The 19,581-nt window shown below is 33.4% G+C and overlaps 1 protein-coding gene across 1 annotated transcript; it reads left to right on the top strand.

Annotated features, from left to right (window-relative positions):
- The first annotated feature begins 4,251 nt into the window (after positions 1-4,251).
- Positions 4,252-19,435, top strand: LOC11409593 (structural maintenance of chromosomes protein 5). Its single transcript, XM_003613365.4, has 30 exons — positions 4,252-4,304; positions 5,012-5,189; positions 5,284-5,437; positions 5,686-5,759; positions 6,122-6,271; positions 6,361-6,465; positions 6,700-6,845; positions 7,323-7,434; positions 7,529-7,684; positions 9,504-9,625; positions 9,716-9,860; positions 9,948-10,013; positions 10,578-10,706; positions 10,789-10,887; positions 11,037-11,202; positions 11,307-11,449; positions 11,640-11,703; positions 11,804-11,928; positions 12,233-12,310; positions 14,139-14,211; positions 14,294-14,397; positions 15,497-15,613; positions 15,683-15,760; positions 16,587-16,686; positions 16,768-16,822; positions 17,765-17,813; positions 17,895-17,982; positions 18,067-18,139; positions 18,875-18,978; positions 19,058-19,435. Exons 1-30 carry the CDS (start codon positions 4,261-4,263, stop codon positions 19,117-19,119), a joined length of 3,159 nt encoding a protein of 1,052 aa, XP_003613413.2. The 5' UTR covers positions 4,252-4,260; the 3' UTR covers positions 19,120-19,435.
- Positions 19,436-19,581: the final 146 nt, after the last annotated feature.

Genomic DNA, 19,581 nt, shown 5'->3' with positions numbered 1-19,581 from the left:
AAATAATAAAATTCAAAAAAATATCCTATGAAAAATAAAACTCTACTTTTCTGTTACGCACTCTAATCATATATTAAAACAGAAGGCAAATAATACCTTGATAATTGTTGTTTATGTCTTACACATTTACATCATTACCCTTTTCCTTTAAACAACGTTGATCTAGCTTTTAGGTGATGATGTGGGTGTACAACTGAGCAAATTTTTAATTAATTTTTTATTAAACATAAAATAAAACGAAAAATTATAAATTAAAAATAATAATCTCTAAATCATTCTCCATCTTCTACCTCTATCTCCACCACCTTCAACCCAAACCAAAAATAAAAAATATCAAAACCTAGAGGAAAAAAAAATCAACTTCACCAAGTCCTCTTTTTTGGTGAATTTTGTCGGATTATGTTGATTTTGTACAACCACACGTCATATGTTCTTTTTCCTTTCTTGCATATCAAAACCTTTACCCTTTTTTTCTTTCTTTCAAATAATAAAATTTTGATCCTTGGAGAAAGAAAAAAAATAGCTTTTGCCATTTTCATTTGCATTTGCATTTTCTACATTAAATATCAAATGGGTTCTCTCAATAATTATATCTAATAAGTGAAATTAATTTATGAAATGATTTGATAGATAAAGGACCAACCCCTTTGATAATATTCTTAGGGTGTGTTTGAATTGAGGCTTTGGGAGGTGAAGGGAGGGGATGACTCACATTTATTTTCTAAATTACGAACAATGGAAAATATTTTTTAAAAATAAATTAACTTTTAGGCTATAAATAGGCTTCCATCTTCAACAAATACCTTCATTCTTCACATCACCTCTTTTCTTACATTTTCTTCAAATGTTTTTTAGTTTTTTTAGGGATGTCATGGTCATCGTTGACCGTTCATAGGAACCATGCAATTGCAATGCACAGAAAATTACATAACATCTGGTTCGAATTTCTGTTTTCGGAAATCACTAACAATCTAATCCGGATTGTGTAATCCGGACCAGATGTATTTTAATAAATTTTGCTGGGTGTGCGAGGGGACAGCAGGGTGGGAAAAGTAATAGTCTCTTCCATATTCTTCTCACTTTCCGATTCAAACCATTTTCATAACCTAGTTTTTTTCATTCCAATCCAACATTTTACAAAACGAAAATTGTGTAAATTGATTTATGTCAATCCAATTCACAAATTTCTATTCCTTCTCCTTTTTCAAGATTTAATGAATTCAATCACATTAATTCAATAAAATGAACAAATTAAATAATGTATAATGGTTGTGCTTGGTAAGCCTTCTGTGATGGCCCTCGTCTTATTATGCAGTTACATGAATTCAAATAAATTGTTTGACAAAATTATATTTTTAGTCTGTTAACTTAATTTTAGGTAATAATTTGGTATTTTATTTTATTTTCATTTCAATTTTTTTCCTTTTGATCAATTTGAATATGCATTTTGATTTTATTTTCGTATGATATTTCAATCTTTAAATCTATGATCTTTATCTATGTTCGTATAAGAATATTAGATTTGAAGTTTGAAAATCTAAATAAAGATGAAACAAAATGACAAAATTGAAATAAAAAAAGATAAAAAACAAAATGTTACCGATTAAAAATGTAATTTTGTCGAATTGCATATCATATATTTGCAACAAAGATCACTTATGCACGTGAATTGAATCTACTGGAGTTAAACTATTACTGACGTAGATGTGTTATGAGTAGGGTTATTTTTGGTACTAGAAAAAATAAAATCTTTCATGTGTACAGTAAAAATTGTCATTGAAAAAAGGAAAGTCCTTAAACATATCCGAGAAAACAAGTTTAAAAAACTTAAAAAATAAAAAATTCATGCCACATTTAAAAAATTTCAAATAATAAATAACCGAAACTTTATTGAGTTTTGAATTTAGGCTTAATAACATTCCCGGTCCCTTAACTTATTTTATTTTCTCAGTTTGGTCCCTTAACTATAAAGTGTTTCAATTTGTTCCCATAAATCTTATGTCGTTTACCATTTTGGTCATCTCCGTTAGTTTTTTAATGTTTAATATTTTTGATATGATTCCAACCATTCAATTGCAAGTCTATTTAACAATGGATCGCCAACAACTGTTTTTTTTTCTTCATCTTCTTCCTTCTACCACTTCTTCATATTCATACCAAATTCATCAATATTCATACAATAAGCAGCAAAAAATCCAGGAAAAAAAATCAACATTACCAACATATAAAACTCATATCAACATCAAATCATCCCTTCAATGAATAAATAAAATCAATAGGAGAATTCAATACAACAAGCACATCTCAGTACCTCACAACAATTAAGAGAAAAAATCAAAAAAGAAAAGGAAAAAATGTGAAGAAAAGAAGATGCATAAGCAAAAAAAAAAATGTGATGAAAAAATAGACAGAAACAAAGTTGTTGTGCTACACGCCTGAGATGTTGTATCAATTCCAACAATAACAACAAATGAATTTGAAGAAATTGGATTCAAAACCCAGAAATTCAATGATCTAGAAGCTCAGATCTAGAACCCAAAATTTCAATGATTTAAAAACAAGAATAAATTAAATGAATTAAAAACTCAGAAAAGAAAAGAAAAAGAAGAAGAAAAGGAAAGAAAAAGAAAGAAAACCGGTAATGAAGAAAAGGAAAAGGAAAGAAGAGGAAAATGAAATAAGAAAAGAGGGAAAGAATGAGAATGAAGGGAAGAGGGAAAAAATAAAGAAAAAGTAAAAGAAGAAATGAGGAGAAAGATGAAAAAATTCTGGGCTTGTGGGTTGTTGTATTGGTATGAAAATTATGTTGATGAGGATGAAGAATGCAGAAAAAATTAAATTAATAAATGATACACTATAAGATATAAAGGACATGTACAATTCAACAATCCTCTTTTTAACTAAAATATCAAATGATTAAAATTAAAAAACTTAGTAAGGTCTATGGTGGACCACCTATAATGTTGGTCCACCTTAGACATTTAGGGTTAAAAACAAACGAAAATGACCAAAATGGTAAACGGCAGAAGAGTTATGGATCAAATTGATACACTTAATAGTTATTCCCTCCGTCCCAAATTGTATGAAGTTTTGGACATTTCACACATATTAAGAAATGTAATTAATATTGTGTGGGAAAAAGATATTATGAGTTGTTTTACAAAATTGTCCTCAATAAATGATATGAGAAAGATAAATGAAGGAATTGAAAGAATAGAGAGTAATAAATAGTTAAAGATATAATAGGAAAAGTAACATTAATTTTTTATTGATATTGTAAAACGACATATAATTTGAGACAAATATTTTTTTTCTAAAGTAACGTACAATTTAGGACGGAGAAAATAAGAGATTAAATTAAAAAAATAAAATAAGTTAAGGGATTTATTGTGTAGGCCTCACCGGTCACACAAACATAAAAAAAGCTCTTCCTTAAAATAATAAATCGTTCTACAATCAATTTATTGTTGCCTAATAGTAGTTTTAGTTTTTCATCTCCCAAAATTTTATCAAATAATTGTGTGCTGGATTTTCCCAAAACATAATACATCGACTAAAGAGAAATATTTATTCGATCACAAATCAAAATAAAGTATATTTAGACAAAGAAAAATAAAGAGATTTTTTTTTTGGAGAAAACTTAGGTACAATTCCTTAGATGCTTTTCGTATGGTTCTTAACTAAAAATATCATGATTTCCTCAAATCCATAATTTTCTCAAAGTTTGTTATATCAAAAAAATATGTATTTTTAGTTAAGAACCATACGAAAAGCATCTAAGGAATTGTACCTAAGTTTTCTCCTTTTTTTTTTGATGATGTGAATTAATTATTTTTATTTATCTATGTGTTTTAATATTTTTGATTTGGGTTTATGACTATTCAGACCCCAACCAAGAGAAAAATAATAAGGGCAAATGTTAGCATAACCAAATAACAAAACCTTAATCCTGTTATCATCTACCACTCACTAGTCCACTACCAGTTCTCTACCTCCTGATATGCCACGATTGCAACAGAAATAAGTCAGTTGCTGCCATAATGTGAAAGTTGCAGTGTGACGTGACTTGCTAGACGCTCCACACTAGGCAATATCTTTATGCACCTATTGCACCATAGGCTCAAGAGTTTACAAACACGTTTTTTTTGGTAAAAAAAAGAAAGTTTACAAATATATGATCGTGTGTGTGTAGTGTGTACACAAGCTAGGGCAAAATATATATAACTTTTAGAAAAAGTTACCAACATCAACTTACTTTCAATGGCGGAACCACCTCGTCCATCAAAGCGCCCTAAAATCACCAGGTTAGGTTTCTAACTCCTCCATTTTCTCTTCTTACCTCACATCTTTGTATGTTAAGGTAGTAGAATTATTAAACAATATTTTTATATTTTTTTTTTACTTTTTCTTTGTATTTCTAAAAGTGATTTTTATGAAAATTTTAGTCAAAAATAGTAGAAAAGAGTAATTTGTTGTTAGTGATTTAACATAATAAAAATCATACATTTTTTCAAAGACATGTATCTGAAAAATAACATTAATGAGAAGTTATACATTATTTTAAGTATTTTTTGAAATTTTATTATCTAAAAAATACGGTAGCAAAGTGGTGAAATACTTAAATGACTTTTTAAGATAAGCTGATTAAACAAATTTTTCATTGTTAAAAAGTTGTAATAACAACCTGACCTTGAATGTTAATTAGTGTAATCATTAAAGTTGGAAGAATGAAGTAGATTGATGATAGCTCCCACATTGCATGATGAGTTTTTATTTTTACAGTTTGTGTGATGTAGACAAAATGACAAACACCACTTAAATCTGACATACGTCGGATATGGCGGTGTCATATGTCGGATTTTTGGCTTTCCGCCATCGATAATATTGCTTAGTGTTCTGCTTTACTTATCTGGATTCTGGCCTTCATGCTCTATGGTGATTAACTAAATTAAAAATTAATATTTCATGATTAATAGTGATGACGGAGTTGATGATTTGAACTTTGTTTCAGGGGGGAGGATGATTATATGCCTGGAAACATTATAGAGATAGAACTTCATAATTTCATGACATTTGATTACCTAAAATGTAAACCTGGACCTCGGTTGAATCTTGTAATTGGTCCCAATGGTTCTGGAAAGAGTTCTCTTGTATGTGCAATTGCTCTTGGCCTATGCGGCGAGCCCCAGGTTGGTTTGTTGTTTTTTCCCACACTTGAACAGACTAAGGCTTCTCAAGAGTTTAGTTTTGAACCATATCATATGACAACTTCATTTTCTGCAGTTGCTTGGGCGAGCCACGTGTGTTGCAGAATTTGTGAAGGAGGGAAAAGAGTCCGGCCACATTAAGATTACCTTAAGAGGGGAGCATATAGGGGATCACATTACAATTATGCGTAAAATCAATATCAGCCGCAAGTCCGAATGGTTTTTAAACGGTAAGATTTTTAACACACTAGATACAGAATTTTATTAAATGCTACTATCATTTTGACAGCAGTTGTTAAGTCTTTTGATTGATGTTAACTGTAGTAGAAATGTTTAAAAGATTTGATTGGATGTATAAGCTGGATATTTCTATGCATGTATATGCTACAGAGAAAAAAAGTTGCATGTGTGAACTGAAAATAAAGTAAAATATTATTATTTACAAATTTTAAGTGATATGTCAATGTGTTCATTTCAGGAAATATTGTGTCCAAAAAGGACGTGGCTGAAACCATTCAGAGGTTTAACATCCAAGTAAATAATTTGACTCAAGTAAGTTTCTGACCTGCAATCAGGATAGTTCATGCTATACTTATTCTTTGTGTTGCATTCTATAGCTTTCTGCTTCTGTAACTCACTGAATCACCTTCAGTTAGTTACAGTTATTCAGTTACGTTAGTTTGCAGTTCATCAATAGAACTTCTATGAATTTCCTGCATCCCTGTATCCGTGTCATATCATGTTTTGGGCTTCGTAGCTTACATTGATTTACTTGTTTAATTTATTAGTTGACTTTTGAGGAATATTGCAATAGGTATTATGTTTATTGTGATGTTCAAATCTATGATGGGCTAATATTTTGTTTTTCTCTATCTTGCTAAACTACTTTATTGGGATCCTTGGCTTTTTGGCAGTTTTTACCGCAAGACAGGGTCTGTGAGTTTGCAAAGTTAACTCCCGTGCAACTTCTGGAAGAGACCGAAAAGGCTGTTGGTGATACGCAGCTTCCTGAGCAACATCGTGCACTGATTGATAAAAGTCGTGCATTGAAGCATGTTGAACTAGTAAGTTCACCCTTTACTAAGGAATGATGGAAATCTCCTAAAATTAGTTGCTTGTAAACTTCATGACCAATTTACTAATTCTGTTTCAGTCTCTTGAGAAAAATGAAGGAACTTTGAATCAGTTGAAGGAACGTAATGCTGAGTTAGAGAAGGATGTTGAACGTGTTCGTCAAAGAGATGAACTTCGTGCCAAGGTGAACTGTTGGGTTTTGTTGATCACAGTCACATGCTTTGTCTGAATATTTTGTGTATGCCAGGCAATGTAGACTCTTTGTGGGGATTTCTATTCTTTTTCTGATATGCTTAGTTCATCCTTTATTTTTCTCATATAGGAAGTTTTCTGATCATCTTGCATTGAAAGTTCCATGTCTTAATGTTTTTTCTTTCAAAAGGAAAAGATAAACAATACTCCTATACCTGTTTTGTAGGCAAAATTAATGGAAAAGAAATTGCCATGGTTGAAGTATGATATGAAGCAGGCCGAATATCGTGAAGCTAAGGAGCGTGAGAAGACTGCCGCAAAGGAATCTGAGAAGGCTAACAAATTATTAAATGAACTTAAAGAACCTATCAAGTATGCTGACCTTTCTTGCTTTGTTATGTGTTAGTAATTGTTTAAATTTTGATCCTCTTAGAATTTGAATTGCTAGAGGAGAAGGCTGTTTATACTTTCGAAAAGGTAGAAGTTTGGGGAGGGGTCTTGCCTTTCGATCAAATGCATAATAGATTGTTCGATTTATAATTGTAGAAGTTGGGAAAGAAAACATGTCTTACTCTAGCCTCAAAATGTATGCTTTAAATAAAATGAATTCATAATTTAGTAGTGATATTATTTCTCATTTTAGAAGGATACATTTAATGTTGGGCTATTCAATTATCAAATCAATTAACTTATGGTAATGCTACTATTGTTATGATATTTAGCTGAGGATGGTGTTATCCTAAAAGATCCGTGACTATATTACCACAACGAGAACATGTCTGTGTGGCAAACACCTCCGTTTTGTTCTGATATTTTATGATAAAATTATAATTTGTCATGCTTTAACAGGAAACAAAATGATGAGAAAGATGCATTAGCTGAAAAATGGAGAAAGGTTAGCGACCGACTAATTGAGAATGCAGATAAGAGAAAGGGACTATTGGAGAAAGAGAGCCAATTGGTAATTTTTCTCATCCATTTACAAACCATACTTTCTAATTATTCATGTTATTGTACCTGTGGGTTCATCTTGTAATCTATTTATCAATTTATAGGAAGTGGAATTACAAGGAAATTACAAAGAGATGGATGAGTTGAGAAGGCACGAAGAAACTCGGCAGCAGAAACTTAGAAAAGCTAGGGATGAACTTTCTGCTGCTGAACTTGAACTTGAGAGTCTAAACCATTATGTACCTCCCACGGATGAGATTGTAAGTGTACATTTAGTCATTGGTTATACTATTTATATTTATCTACAATTAAGCATATGTTTTTTCTTGAAAGTGCAATTAAGGGCGGTTTGTTTTGAGTTTTTGTATTTTTTTTAAATATTAAAACAAGTACTTGTTCGAGGACAACTTACAATTTTAGAGGCCGTTAGGGGTGGTTGCAAGTTTTTGGTTTTAAAAGTTAAATTTGAAAACAAAACATGTTCGGGTAAAATGATGTTGAATCAGTTTTTTACTTAATTTAAAAATAATTTTCAAACCACATAAATAATTATAACTCAGGTTTTTATTGGTAACACTAACACGTCACCACCAGTGGTCGCCAACTACTACTCCGACTACCACTTTTACCACTACCGATCACCACTCGAGCCACCAATCCGGCATGGTGGATCACCACTCCATCCATCTCTGATCTCCAATCTGACTACCAACTACCACTATGATCATCAGTCTGGACATTGCAAACCACCAATGTGACCACCACTCAGTTCACTACCGAGTACCGACCACTGTCGATCACGAATCCGTCCACCTCTAATCACCAATGTGACCACCACTTACTACCACTCTGACCAGCAGCAATCACGACTTTGACCACCGCTTAAGCCACCTCTCATCACCAATCCGGCCACCACTTTGACCACCACCTCGACCACAGACAACAACCACTCGAACACCTTCAACCACCACTTCTACCACTTCCAGCACCACTCCATCCACCTAAAATTGCCAATCCAACACCACTAGACACCATTTTGACCCCCACCAACCACCACTCTTACCACCGCCGATCACCATTTTGACAATAGTCTGTCAATGCCCACCAATTTCAACTACTATTGAAGTTACTACTAAATAAATACATTATATATATTTTACCTATTTGTTTGGATCAGGACATATTTATGATGAATATTTATGGTATGTTTGAATATTTCTATTCTGTTTCAGTTAAAAATTGTATTTTGCAAACCAACTAATATGAGTTGTTTGGATTAAGACATGTTTCTGATGAATATTTATATTTATCTTTATGCTTGAAACTGGTTTTGATTTTTGAAAAGTTTCTAACCTCAAAAATAAAACTTTATAAATTAGTATGCATAGAAAATGAGGGAAAATAAGAGAAAGAGTAGGAAAGTTGAGAGAGAGAGGAATTTTGTTGAACTTAATCTTGTAATATTTAATCTGTATGAAGCAGTAGCAATTACTAGTACAGATATAAAGTATAATCATGACTAACTCCTAAGATGAAATGCCACCGTCATAACTAACTGGCAGTTGTCATTGAATAATTCATATTTTAGATTTCAGCTCACATGTATATATAAATAGGTTTACAACACTTCTCATGGTTAATGAGAAATATTCATATTCAAGTACTTTCTTTTCTCTCCCTAATGAAAACTATTCTTCCTTAATAAATGAGTGAGAGGCCTAGGAATAATTCCGCAATCTTTGACAAACTTTCGGTAATAACCTATCAATCCCAAAAACCCTCTCCGCCCCTTGATGTCTTTTGGAATTGGCCACTCCTCAGAACATTTGACCTTCATTGGTTCTCTTGAAATGCCTTCACCTCAACTCCGTTTAGTTAGTTATAGTTGCACTAACTGGCTAACAGAGACTAGATTCAATTATGGTAAACCCAAGTAAGTATACTCTAAATCCATTGTTATCACTCCAAATATCTGCGATGAATGTTTGTTACTAACTTTAGCTGATATTATACTTGCAAAAATTGTTTATGCTTTTGGTACTTAGCTTTGTAAAACTGATTTTTTTTTCTCCTTACCAGAATAGACTGATAGATGAAATTGTGGAGTCGGAAAGTTCTGCTAATCAAGTGGGAGAAAATAAGTCACTATCAGAAAAACTAATTAAACGAAAAAACTTCTCCTTGAAGAATTGTAAAGACAGGTAGAAGTTGGACAAAAGTTGTTTTTTTTCTTCTTCAGATTGGTTACTTGTGTTAATCTATTGTTTAATTCTCTATTGTAAAATTTGCAGGTTGAAGGAAATGAGTAAAAAAAGTTACAAGTGTTTACTTGCATTGAAAAATTCTGGGGTTAAAGAAATATTTGAAGCTGAAAAATGGGTCCAAGAGCATCGTCATGAATTCCACAAGGAGGTTTATGGCCCAGTTTTAGTTGAGGTATACATATATATGTTTAAATCATTATGTTTTCATAGCCTTTTGGTCTTCCTACTTGGTCCGTTAAATTGTCGATTGAATTGATAGGTAAATGTCCCAGATCAGTCTCATGCTAAATATCTAGAGGGTCAACTTGCTTGGTACACTTGGAAGGTAGTCCTAGATATCTTAGTACTCATTCTGTTTCTTACACTCGCTATGCATGGGTGATCCTGCCCAATTAGCATGAGAGCTTTTCGTGGATCTACCAACAATTACTAATAATATTAAGGTTGATTATTTAAAAAGAGGTATGAAAATATTGTCAACGTAAACAATAATTAAGATAAACACACTTTTGGGCTGAGCGACGATAAGAAAGGAATGGTCGACTTTGATATAAATCATATGAAACTGTGTTGAGTTTGCCAAATTAGCAACAAATCAATATATGCAGTCTTTTATAAACTCATCTCTTCCTTTCAAGTAACCTCAGTATTGATGGAATTTGCACCCATCCCCTCAATAAAATAGAATTTGCACCCACCCAAACCATTGCTTTGATAATGTTTTCTTTATTCTGCCTTCATTTGACTGCATCCTTTTTTCCTATGCAAACAATTTTATAAGGATAACATTATGAAAACAATGGTGATAACATTCAGTATTGAGGGGACCCATATTTGTATCCTTCATTTAACGTTATAGATACTGATTTTTTTTCTTTTTCAAATGCAGTCTTTTATAACACAGGATCCTCGTGATCGAGACTTTTTGGTGAACAACCTACAACATTATGATGTGCCGGTTTTAAATTATACTGGTCGTGATAGCCAACAAAGAGAGCCTTCTGAAATTTCTCCTGAAGTAAGTTCAATGCAACAATATTTATTTATTTATTTCCATCCAAGTATTAAATATTTGATCATTGTCGTATCACTCTTACCAGATGCGTGCTATTGGTATTCATTTCCGTTTGGACCAAATTTTTGATGCTCCTGATGCTGTCAAGGAGGTGTTGATTAGCCAATCTAAACTTGATCATTCGGTATGCCTCTTGTGCTTTGTCTGTAGATTCGTTATTTATAATTATAGGTTGATTGAAAAATGGTTCAAGTTAATACATTTATGAATAAGGATTAATATTATTTGGTTATACAACGTTATTCATTTCTTTTCTACATGTTTGCAATTCAGTTTATTGGATCAGAAGAAACTGATCAGAAAGCCGTTGAGGTCCCAAACTTGGGAATTTCTAGTTTATGGACACCTGAGAATCACTATTACTGGTCGAAGTCTAGATATGGAAATCATGTCTCAGCGATTGTTGAGCAATTGCAACGCCCGAAACTTCTAGTGAATAGTATGTCACTCTAAAATCATGTTAAACCAACATTTGGATCATGTGATTTAGATTGAAATGCTGGTTCCTTATTGTCTCTCTTTTTACCTTTTGTTGTAATAAAGATTTAAATGTGAGGGACATTGAGAATCTGAGCCAGGAAAGGGAGCTGCAAGAACAAATTGCTCACCTGGAGGAAAATATCAAAAGGTTTCAAGATGAGGAGAAAAGATTAAGGAATCAGGCTGCTAATCTTCGTAAACAGAAGGTAGGCAATAAAACAATATATATTTTAATTCGATATACTGATATATATCTGTCTAGAGATTTTCTCCTAATGAAGGGTACACCATACATGTATTGTTGATGAAAGCTTTAAATTTAAAGTGATCCGTGTTCGAAGAAATTTTTTCTATGCTAAAGTTTGGAACTTTGTTATTCTTTCTGATTTCTTTTAGGAGGACCTTAGTACGAGAGCACTGAATGAGCAAGAAAAACAACAGGCAATAATTAGGCGTATTGGTCAGTATAAGTGATATACTATATTGAATGATATGTAAGAGGCAACTTAACATTTTTCTTTCATACTACAATAATGAAAATATCTTGTTTTGACCTTCAGAACAAAAGAAAGTGATACTGAAATCGATGGAAGAGCAGGATGATTTAGATACCGGGTTAGCAAAGCTTGCTGATCAGGCAACGAAATGTAACATTTTGCGATTCCATAATGCAATTAAAGTTAAGGTGATTTATCTCGTTCTTTTTACTGCTTAATATCTTCTCAATTGAAACTTTAAGGGATTGGCTTAGTTGATCATGACAAATCTTGTATCTAGTTTGTTGTGGGCTTGAGCTCCATTGTTGGGTTGATGTAAATGTATTTCCCTTCACAAGTGTTTACTGAGCCTGGATGTTTTCCTTGCCTCCATCCCATGCTTTCATTAATAAATAATTCATGTTTATTGCTGGTTTAAATTCTGCATAATGCACTTTTTTGTTTTTGTTAGAAGAATATAGTTTTTACTGTTGATTTTTGGCCAATTGGTAGGATCTTCTTGTTGAAGCTGCGCGTTACGGACGAAGTTATGTTGTACAGGGAATGGCTTTCATTGAATTTGCTGCAAAGGTAATCAACCACATAATAGATATGTTGCTCATGCTGGTACATAATACATGTAACTGACTTTATTCATTGCCTATATGTAGCTAGTTTTATCAACTATTTTTCCATCCCTAAGTTCTAAGTAATAGGCTTCCATTATTACCTCCGAAAAGTTCAAGTCAAGCAATGAAGTACCACCCTGCATTAGCGCTTGTTGGCTATTGTTTAATAGTTCTAAAGATCTAATAGGCTAAGCTTGTATAAAAATTAATATAAAATTTTGGTGCAAGTGTTTAGTTGTTCATATGACAAAGGAAGTCATTAGTCATAGGCCTCATGGCTGACGTGGCAGCTATGCGATTTTGGCTGTGGTTTGGTGTTTACAATTATTGGTTTCGTACATTAAAATTGTTGTTAGAATCCCATATTCCACTTCAAACTTCCAAACAATGATCAGAGTCAGAGAGTTACATGATAACATAATAAGATTGTACTCACCCCTAAGCGCTTTTATCTTACACTTATATACAGATAAGAAAAAGTAGGTTTGCTAGTTCAGGTTTCAAATATATATCTGACTAATTTATTTTAAAGTACTTATTTAAGTATTTTTATTTCTATTTTATTTGAAGTTATTTTCCCTCTTTGTTTTGGTGAGTCAGAAAATTAAGAGAAGAGGCAACATCATTTTTCTTTCACAGTTGTAGGCACATAGTTTGATTTATTATATACGCCAATTATGTTATCTGTAGACCTAAAACTGAGATTTTCTTTAAGCCCTTAATCTGACTTCATGTCTCTTGCCCACTGCTGCCTCATCATCTTTTTGCCTCATGCTTCGTGATACTTCTTGGATCTTCATTCATGCTTCTTCATTTCTGTCTCAATTGAATCACACTCTACTGAATAAGAAGGAGAAGGACATGAGTTAGGTCTTGTCCGAAGTCTAAGACTAGGCAAGACTGTCCATGAATCCATTTAGGACATGGCCTTTTTGTGGTTTGTAGCAAACTTTTATAGGTCTTCCTCTCTCTACACTTTTGAATCAGGTTATTTTCCAATTAATCAGCTTTTTTCTTCAAACCAGCCCAGACACATTTCTTTCATCTTCTTCATGAAAGGCAGGCGCTACCTCAACTTTTTATTGAATATATTTGTTCATGATCGTTTATTATGTGCCATCTTATACACCTCGACATTCTGATATCTAAAATACCTATCTTTTCTTTTAGTGCATTATTGGGTTTTAAGTTGTCGATCTTGTTTAATTTTTTAGTTTTTGGCAATTCCTGTGATAAGATCTTTAGAGGCCAAATGAGGCACATTCAACACTCCCATGTATGATGGCTAAGCAAGTTTATCTTTTTTACACGTGTTAAGTTAGACAATCTACAATTATCTCCAGCATTACTCCCTTTCTTTCCTCACCGACTCTTTCAAGTTTTTCACCCCTGAAACCTCTGCTAATGGCCTTCTGAGTTAACCGAAAAGATTCCTCCAATTCCCGTCTTTCACTGTATTCTCCTCCTAACCTGTTTTAAATGATTTGCATAGCCAACCTTTTTTACTTCATCTTTGTATTTCATAAAATACAATATGTAAATTTCGGTTTGGTGAATTCCATTTTTTTCCTCGGTATAGAGTTAAGTAACTAGTTTTATCTGCGATCGGCCATTAAGGCGACGCCTCCCACTTATAAACACATTTTCAAGCCACATCTCATCCAATGTAGGACTCTTAACAGCTAGTATTACGTATAATCTCGCGTCTTGTGTCTGTGTTTGATTTCTATGTTTACTCTCTCTCTCTCTCTCTCACTCTCTCTCATGTATGCATTTTGAATTTTCTTTAGATTGGAGACATGGAGGCCAATCTGAAGCAGCATGAAAATTTTGCCCGTCAAGCATCAGAGCACTTTAATAAATGTGAGAAGCTGTTTTGGTTTTAATTTGTAGATTTTTCAAGATGCAAATTTGTTTCCTAATTTTTTTTTTTTTTTTTTTGCAGCTAAGAAAGAAGCTGAAGAATGTAAACAGAAGCTTACAGATTTATTAAACAATGCTAAATCAATTGCCCCTCTTACACCTGACCTACAGAAGGAATTTCTCGAGGTTTGTATTATATACTCAATTGTTGTTTGCATTCCTTTTCTTGTTTTAAATATTTATTTGCAATCATCAACCTTGTCCAGAAGGTAATGCTTACTGGACTCGACAATACATTTTGCTGTTTGCATACTTTGAAGTTGATATGCGAAAGACTATATGAACAAAAAAGCATCATTTTCCGCATTTCTTTATCTTCTATAATTGAAAAACCTAATGAAAAACATGATGACCAGGGTGATTTTACATGTATATGTCTTGAAAACATTTTTGCCCATTAAGCATTGTACTGCAAAACAATTTCGGTTATCAAACATGTTTCAGTACAACATAACTGTTCTGAAATTAAAATGATTAGAAAAGGAGTAGTCCCTGAATAGTTTAGAGGGTTGTCGATAACCAAAGGCTATTTGGTTCAATTGAGTTCTGTTATGTGCTTAAAAATTACACTACTTTTTCTATGTACCCAATATAACTAGTACTGAGAAGTGATAAGTGATGTTTTCATGAGTACCAAACCTGGATTATTGTTATTGTTGTTGTGATTGTGATTGTCATTATTATTATAAGTAGGAGCATCTGTGTATTATCACTGAAATGAACAATTTCATTAAAATACTCTGCTGCGTCGGTTATAGGAAGGTAGAAAAAATTAGATCCTACCTTACAAGTAGAGGCAGTCCTCACTCCTCACCTTACTAGCCAGTTTTGTAAGATTGAGTTAGGCCCAACCCAAATTTTAAGATGGTGTCAGAGCCTATCCTAGACTTGTTGTTGGGCTTCCAGCATTGCCCACATTTCAGGCTCTTGGGGCCAAGCGGTGAAAATTCTTCCATCATTGCAATCTGACCCTAGCCGTGTAATTGCGGCATTTGGGTTACCTTCGTTGCAACCTACAACACCTTCATTGTGTTGAGTGTGAAGGGGTGGATTTAGTCCCACATTTCCTAGAGATATGACAGTGTTGTGCTTATAAAGTTTGGGAAGCCCTCACCATACAAGCCGGTTTTGTAAGGTTATTAGACCCAACCCAAAATTCCAAGAATAAAATATGTAACTTCTAAGTCATTGGGAATTCTAAACACATTTGGGTTTTTTCATGTAGATGCCTACTACAATTGAGGAGTTGGAAGCAGCTATCCAAGATACAACATCTCAAGCTAATTCAATGCTTTTTATGAATCCTCACATATTGCAACAATATGAGGATCGTCAAAGACAGGTACTCTTCATTCTTGTATTTTTTGTTGGTTATTTCCATGTGCCCTCTATATTTACAGTGACTATACAGATAGAAGATCTTGCAAAAAAACTTGACATGGACAAGAAGGAAGCTACAAAGTGTCGTTCTGAATTGGAAACCATTAAGGTCTGAAAAGTGTTTCTTTACATAGCTAGAATTTTACGATGTAGAGAATTCTTCTAGTAGCTCTTCTCTGCAGCATCCTGTCATCTTTTTCTATACACACTTTCACTAATATTTCGGATTAGTTTAGAAAATCTCCCTTGTACATTATTTTTGTGTGGATGACTGAATGTTATTAGATTGTATTGATTTGTCGGAACAAATTCATCCCCAATAATATTTTTTTTTTTTGTATTTGTGTATGTGGATTCAAAATTATAAATTTGCAAAATTCCTAATCATCTATTTGCTAAGTTTCATTTGTGTAGAGTTAAATAGATCAATCTTTCTTAATAAAATGCGTTTATGGTAAAAACTAAAAAGAGAAAGGCAAAGAACAAACATGTTTTTATTTATGTGTTTTACAGAACATGTGTATGCTTGCATGTACAATTGTAATGTTTGTAGCTATTTTGCTCTACGTTAGAGAGAAAGGGAGAAGAGGTCCAAAATGGATCGGTTCGACCGATACAGTTGATGAACTGGCAGGAAATAATTTGATCCATCCTATTAAATAAGCTTTACTAGTTCTTCATGATAAAATCTTCAGAAGTAATAAGATGAGAGAAGCCAGTATTCAGTCCAGAATTGTTAGCATGTAGCTGAAGTAGTATTGATGCTATTTCAAAAATAACCTGACTTGAAGAGTTAATCTTTTCGATCAGGGGTTAAAGAATGTTATGTCCCGATTTCTATGCATATATAATGTGATTTATAGTATGTGGTCTGCATGATCTTCTTGTATTTCTGGTTCTTGAGAAAAGCTCAAATATTTTAAGTTCTTCTGCAGGAAAAGTGGCTTCCAACTCTCAGAAATCTTGTGGCTCAGATAAATGAAACTTTTAGTCGAAATTTTCAACAGATGGCTGTTGCCGGAGAAGTTTCACTAGGTATGTCAAATGGTAGACTGAAATTAATTTTATTTGGTCTTCTTATGCTTCCATCCTTACTTATGTTTCTCCACTCCTCAGATGAGCATGATATGAACTATGATCAATTTGGAATACTTATAAAAGTCAAATTCAGGTGATGGTTTTTCTGAACCAGTTATTTTGTTCATTCTGTTTATAAGAATGTTCTTTCAAGTGGTCGCTGTTCATTCTTGTTATTGGTTGTTGTAACTTCTGGTTAGTAGTCAACTTTATTGTTAAGAAGGAAACCCAGCCTACAACGATTACATATTTGTTGATATAAGTCAGAATGTTATGATTAATGAAATCTGCAGTTTTAAATTATGAAAGGCCGCAGAAGGTGAGGGAATGGCCACACTGGGCTACAACTAGCTAGGGTGGGACTAAGGCTCACAGCTTCACTATGATCTTGCTATAATGGCTGCATTAGACAGTGGAAAACGCCGCTATGAAACAGCGGAATGAGGCGTAGACAGGGTGCTGCTGTACCTGTAGTGACCAAAGTTCCTTCTTCTATATCTGTGTCTGTTATCACTATTTCTGTTGCTGTGAAAGTGTGAAACCCATCTCAAACAGAGTAAAAAACAGAAAAAATATTTAACAAGAAAACTACAGTTTAACTAGCTTGTAAAAGAGAAATTCAAGAAAAACAAACAGCAAGCTCAGGAATGCAGGACTTAAGACTATACAGTGAAAACATCGTTGGCATAACTAGGCAACAAAATAAGTGTCGGAAAAACAGGAAAAGAAAATACTGTATGACACATACACCTGCTAGAAACAAAGGGCAACCTTGTTATAAAATATTTGCTTGCATATATTTATGTACTGCACACTACCTATTGTTGTTGTATGCAGTAAAAAGTGCTTCATAATTTATGGTATTTATGTTTCAAATTTCAATTGAGTTGTCATGTTCCTACTTATTTAAGGGTACCAATATCCTAACAAAAACAACGGATACCAACGGAATTTCCTTATAATATTTACTTCCCCATATTTTACACTCCAGCTTCTCTTATTATTTGTTTCTTACAGTATATTTTTATATTATCAGAGAAAATGGACAGCTTAAAGTTCTCAGTGCCCATCATCAATCTGGAGGGGTACTAAAGATTATCTTTTTAGTGCTTTTGTGCTCCCCTGGCGCTCCGTTCACTAATTAGCCTTTAATTTTGGTTTTCCAGGAGCGATCAGTTTCAACAATTGTTTATCTTGTTTCCCTTCAAGATCTTACAAACTGCCCATTTCGAGTTGTTGATGAGATTAACCAAGGTTGGTTATTCGTTGAAGTAAATTCTTTCTGGATTAATGGCACTCAGCACTCAAATGATCTTCTTTGACTATTTTTTTTATCAGGCATGGACCCAATAAATGAAAGGAAGATGTTTCAGCAACTAGTGAGAGCAGCAAGCAAGCCAAATACACCACAGTGAGTACTCCTAACTACTATTACTTGATATTTTCAGTTCGGTTGTTTAAAATTTGATATTAAAACTTGATGAATACATGTTAATACCTAATTCAGTAAGTCAAAGACTGTTCATTTTACGACTTCTTAACAAAAGAAGGATAAACAAGGGCTATTTATATCAACTGGAGGCAAATCACTCGGTTAATGCATGCATAGTGTTCTCGCTTAGAACTGGGGGTTAGACCATGCCTTGTGCATTGTGTATGAGGTGGGTAGGAAGTGAATGAGAATTGGGCTAGCTAGTGACCCATATAGGAGAATATTAGGGTCTTTTGCTTGGTCCTAAATCTTCTATTAGGGCTGGCTCCGCCTTGTTCCCCAAGTTAGGAGTGTATAGGTGTTGGATGATGAGTTCTTTAGTTTGGCCATTGGAGTGAACAATGAGGATATGGGCTGAGACCATAGCCCAGTTCTCACAACCCCCAAGCATCAAGCTTGAAAGGATGAAATGCTTAGAGTTATTAGGTTAACTCGGGCCAATCCTTTAGCGCAGTCCATGTAGTATGTATACGAAACACTAATAAGAGCAATATATGTGAGGCAATCAAGCCCGTAGATTTTGAATGCGATGCTTGTCATTCATACTAGCTACACAACTAAGGTTGATATTTGCAGGTTTGCAAGTCACTGATGGGCTTTTTTCCCCCACATTTGTTCATTTCTAACGCGTAAGTGATGATTAATCTTATGCAGGTGTTTCTTACTTACACCAAAGCTGTTACCAGATCTGCAATATAGTGAGGCATGCAGTATATTGAATGTAATGAATGGCCCTTGGATTGAGCAACCCTCAAAGGGTAATTTCTCATGCCGAAAACTACATCTATCCCCTTTTTTGCTGTTGATATTGCTTACAGTCATTTTCTCTTAAATCAGCCTGCGCTAGTGGTGATCGATGGAGTATTATCACTGGACATGTTGGAGAGATTTCATGTTAAAGTAAAAAAACAGTATGGAGTTGCAGCGATGCAGAGCAGTAGCGCTTATTTAGCATTTTGTATAGTTTTTTGGAGAAAGTTTTAGCCTGCAATCGGGTGAACTTGCTTTTGTTTCATTGATTGGATTTGAACGTGTACCTATAAGAATGTAAAAATATCTTTCCTATTTGTTTTTGCTATTATGAGGATTAAAACCGTTGTTCCTACTATTGCTTGTACAAGGGGTTCTTTTTCTTCGTCAAGATATAACGGTAAGGTTTGTAATTGTAACATATAATGTATTAATTATATATGCGATAAGGTGGTTGAAGGATTTGCGCATAAATAATGTAATTTTTGTACTTGATTATAAGAGAGTAGTGGATATGGTAACATAATAAGCATTAACGAAAAATGGCACATGAAGTGATGTATTACACAAATTAAAAAAGCGTATCCAAAATTAAAGGATAAGCTAAGATG

This window comes from Medicago truncatula, chromosome 5, assembly GCF_003473485.1.
Source record: "Medicago truncatula cultivar Jemalong A17 chromosome 5, MtrunA17r5.0-ANR, whole genome shotgun sequence".
NCBI lineage: Eukaryota > Viridiplantae > Streptophyta > Magnoliopsida > Fabales > Fabaceae > Medicago > Medicago truncatula.
The sequence above is the reverse complement of the archived record's forward strand: the minus strand, read 5'-3'. Positions and strand labels throughout refer to the sequence as shown.

What these genes read in the sequence shown, in the direction of transcription:
- LOC11409593 (XM_003613365.4), top strand. Translation starts at nt 4,261, where the DNA reads ATGGCGGAACCACCTCGTCCATCAAAGCGCCCTAAAATCACCAG. An exon ending in CTGAATTGGAAACCATTAAG is followed by an intron (nt 15,761 to 16,586) that starts GTCTGAAAAGTG and finishes GTTCTTCTGCAG; the next exon opens with GAAAAGTGGCTTCCAACTCT. An exon ending in CTTATAAAAGTCAAATTCAG is followed by an intron (nt 16,823 to 17,764) that starts GTGATGGTTTTT and finishes TTATATTATCAG; the next exon opens with AGAAAATGGACAGCTTAAAG.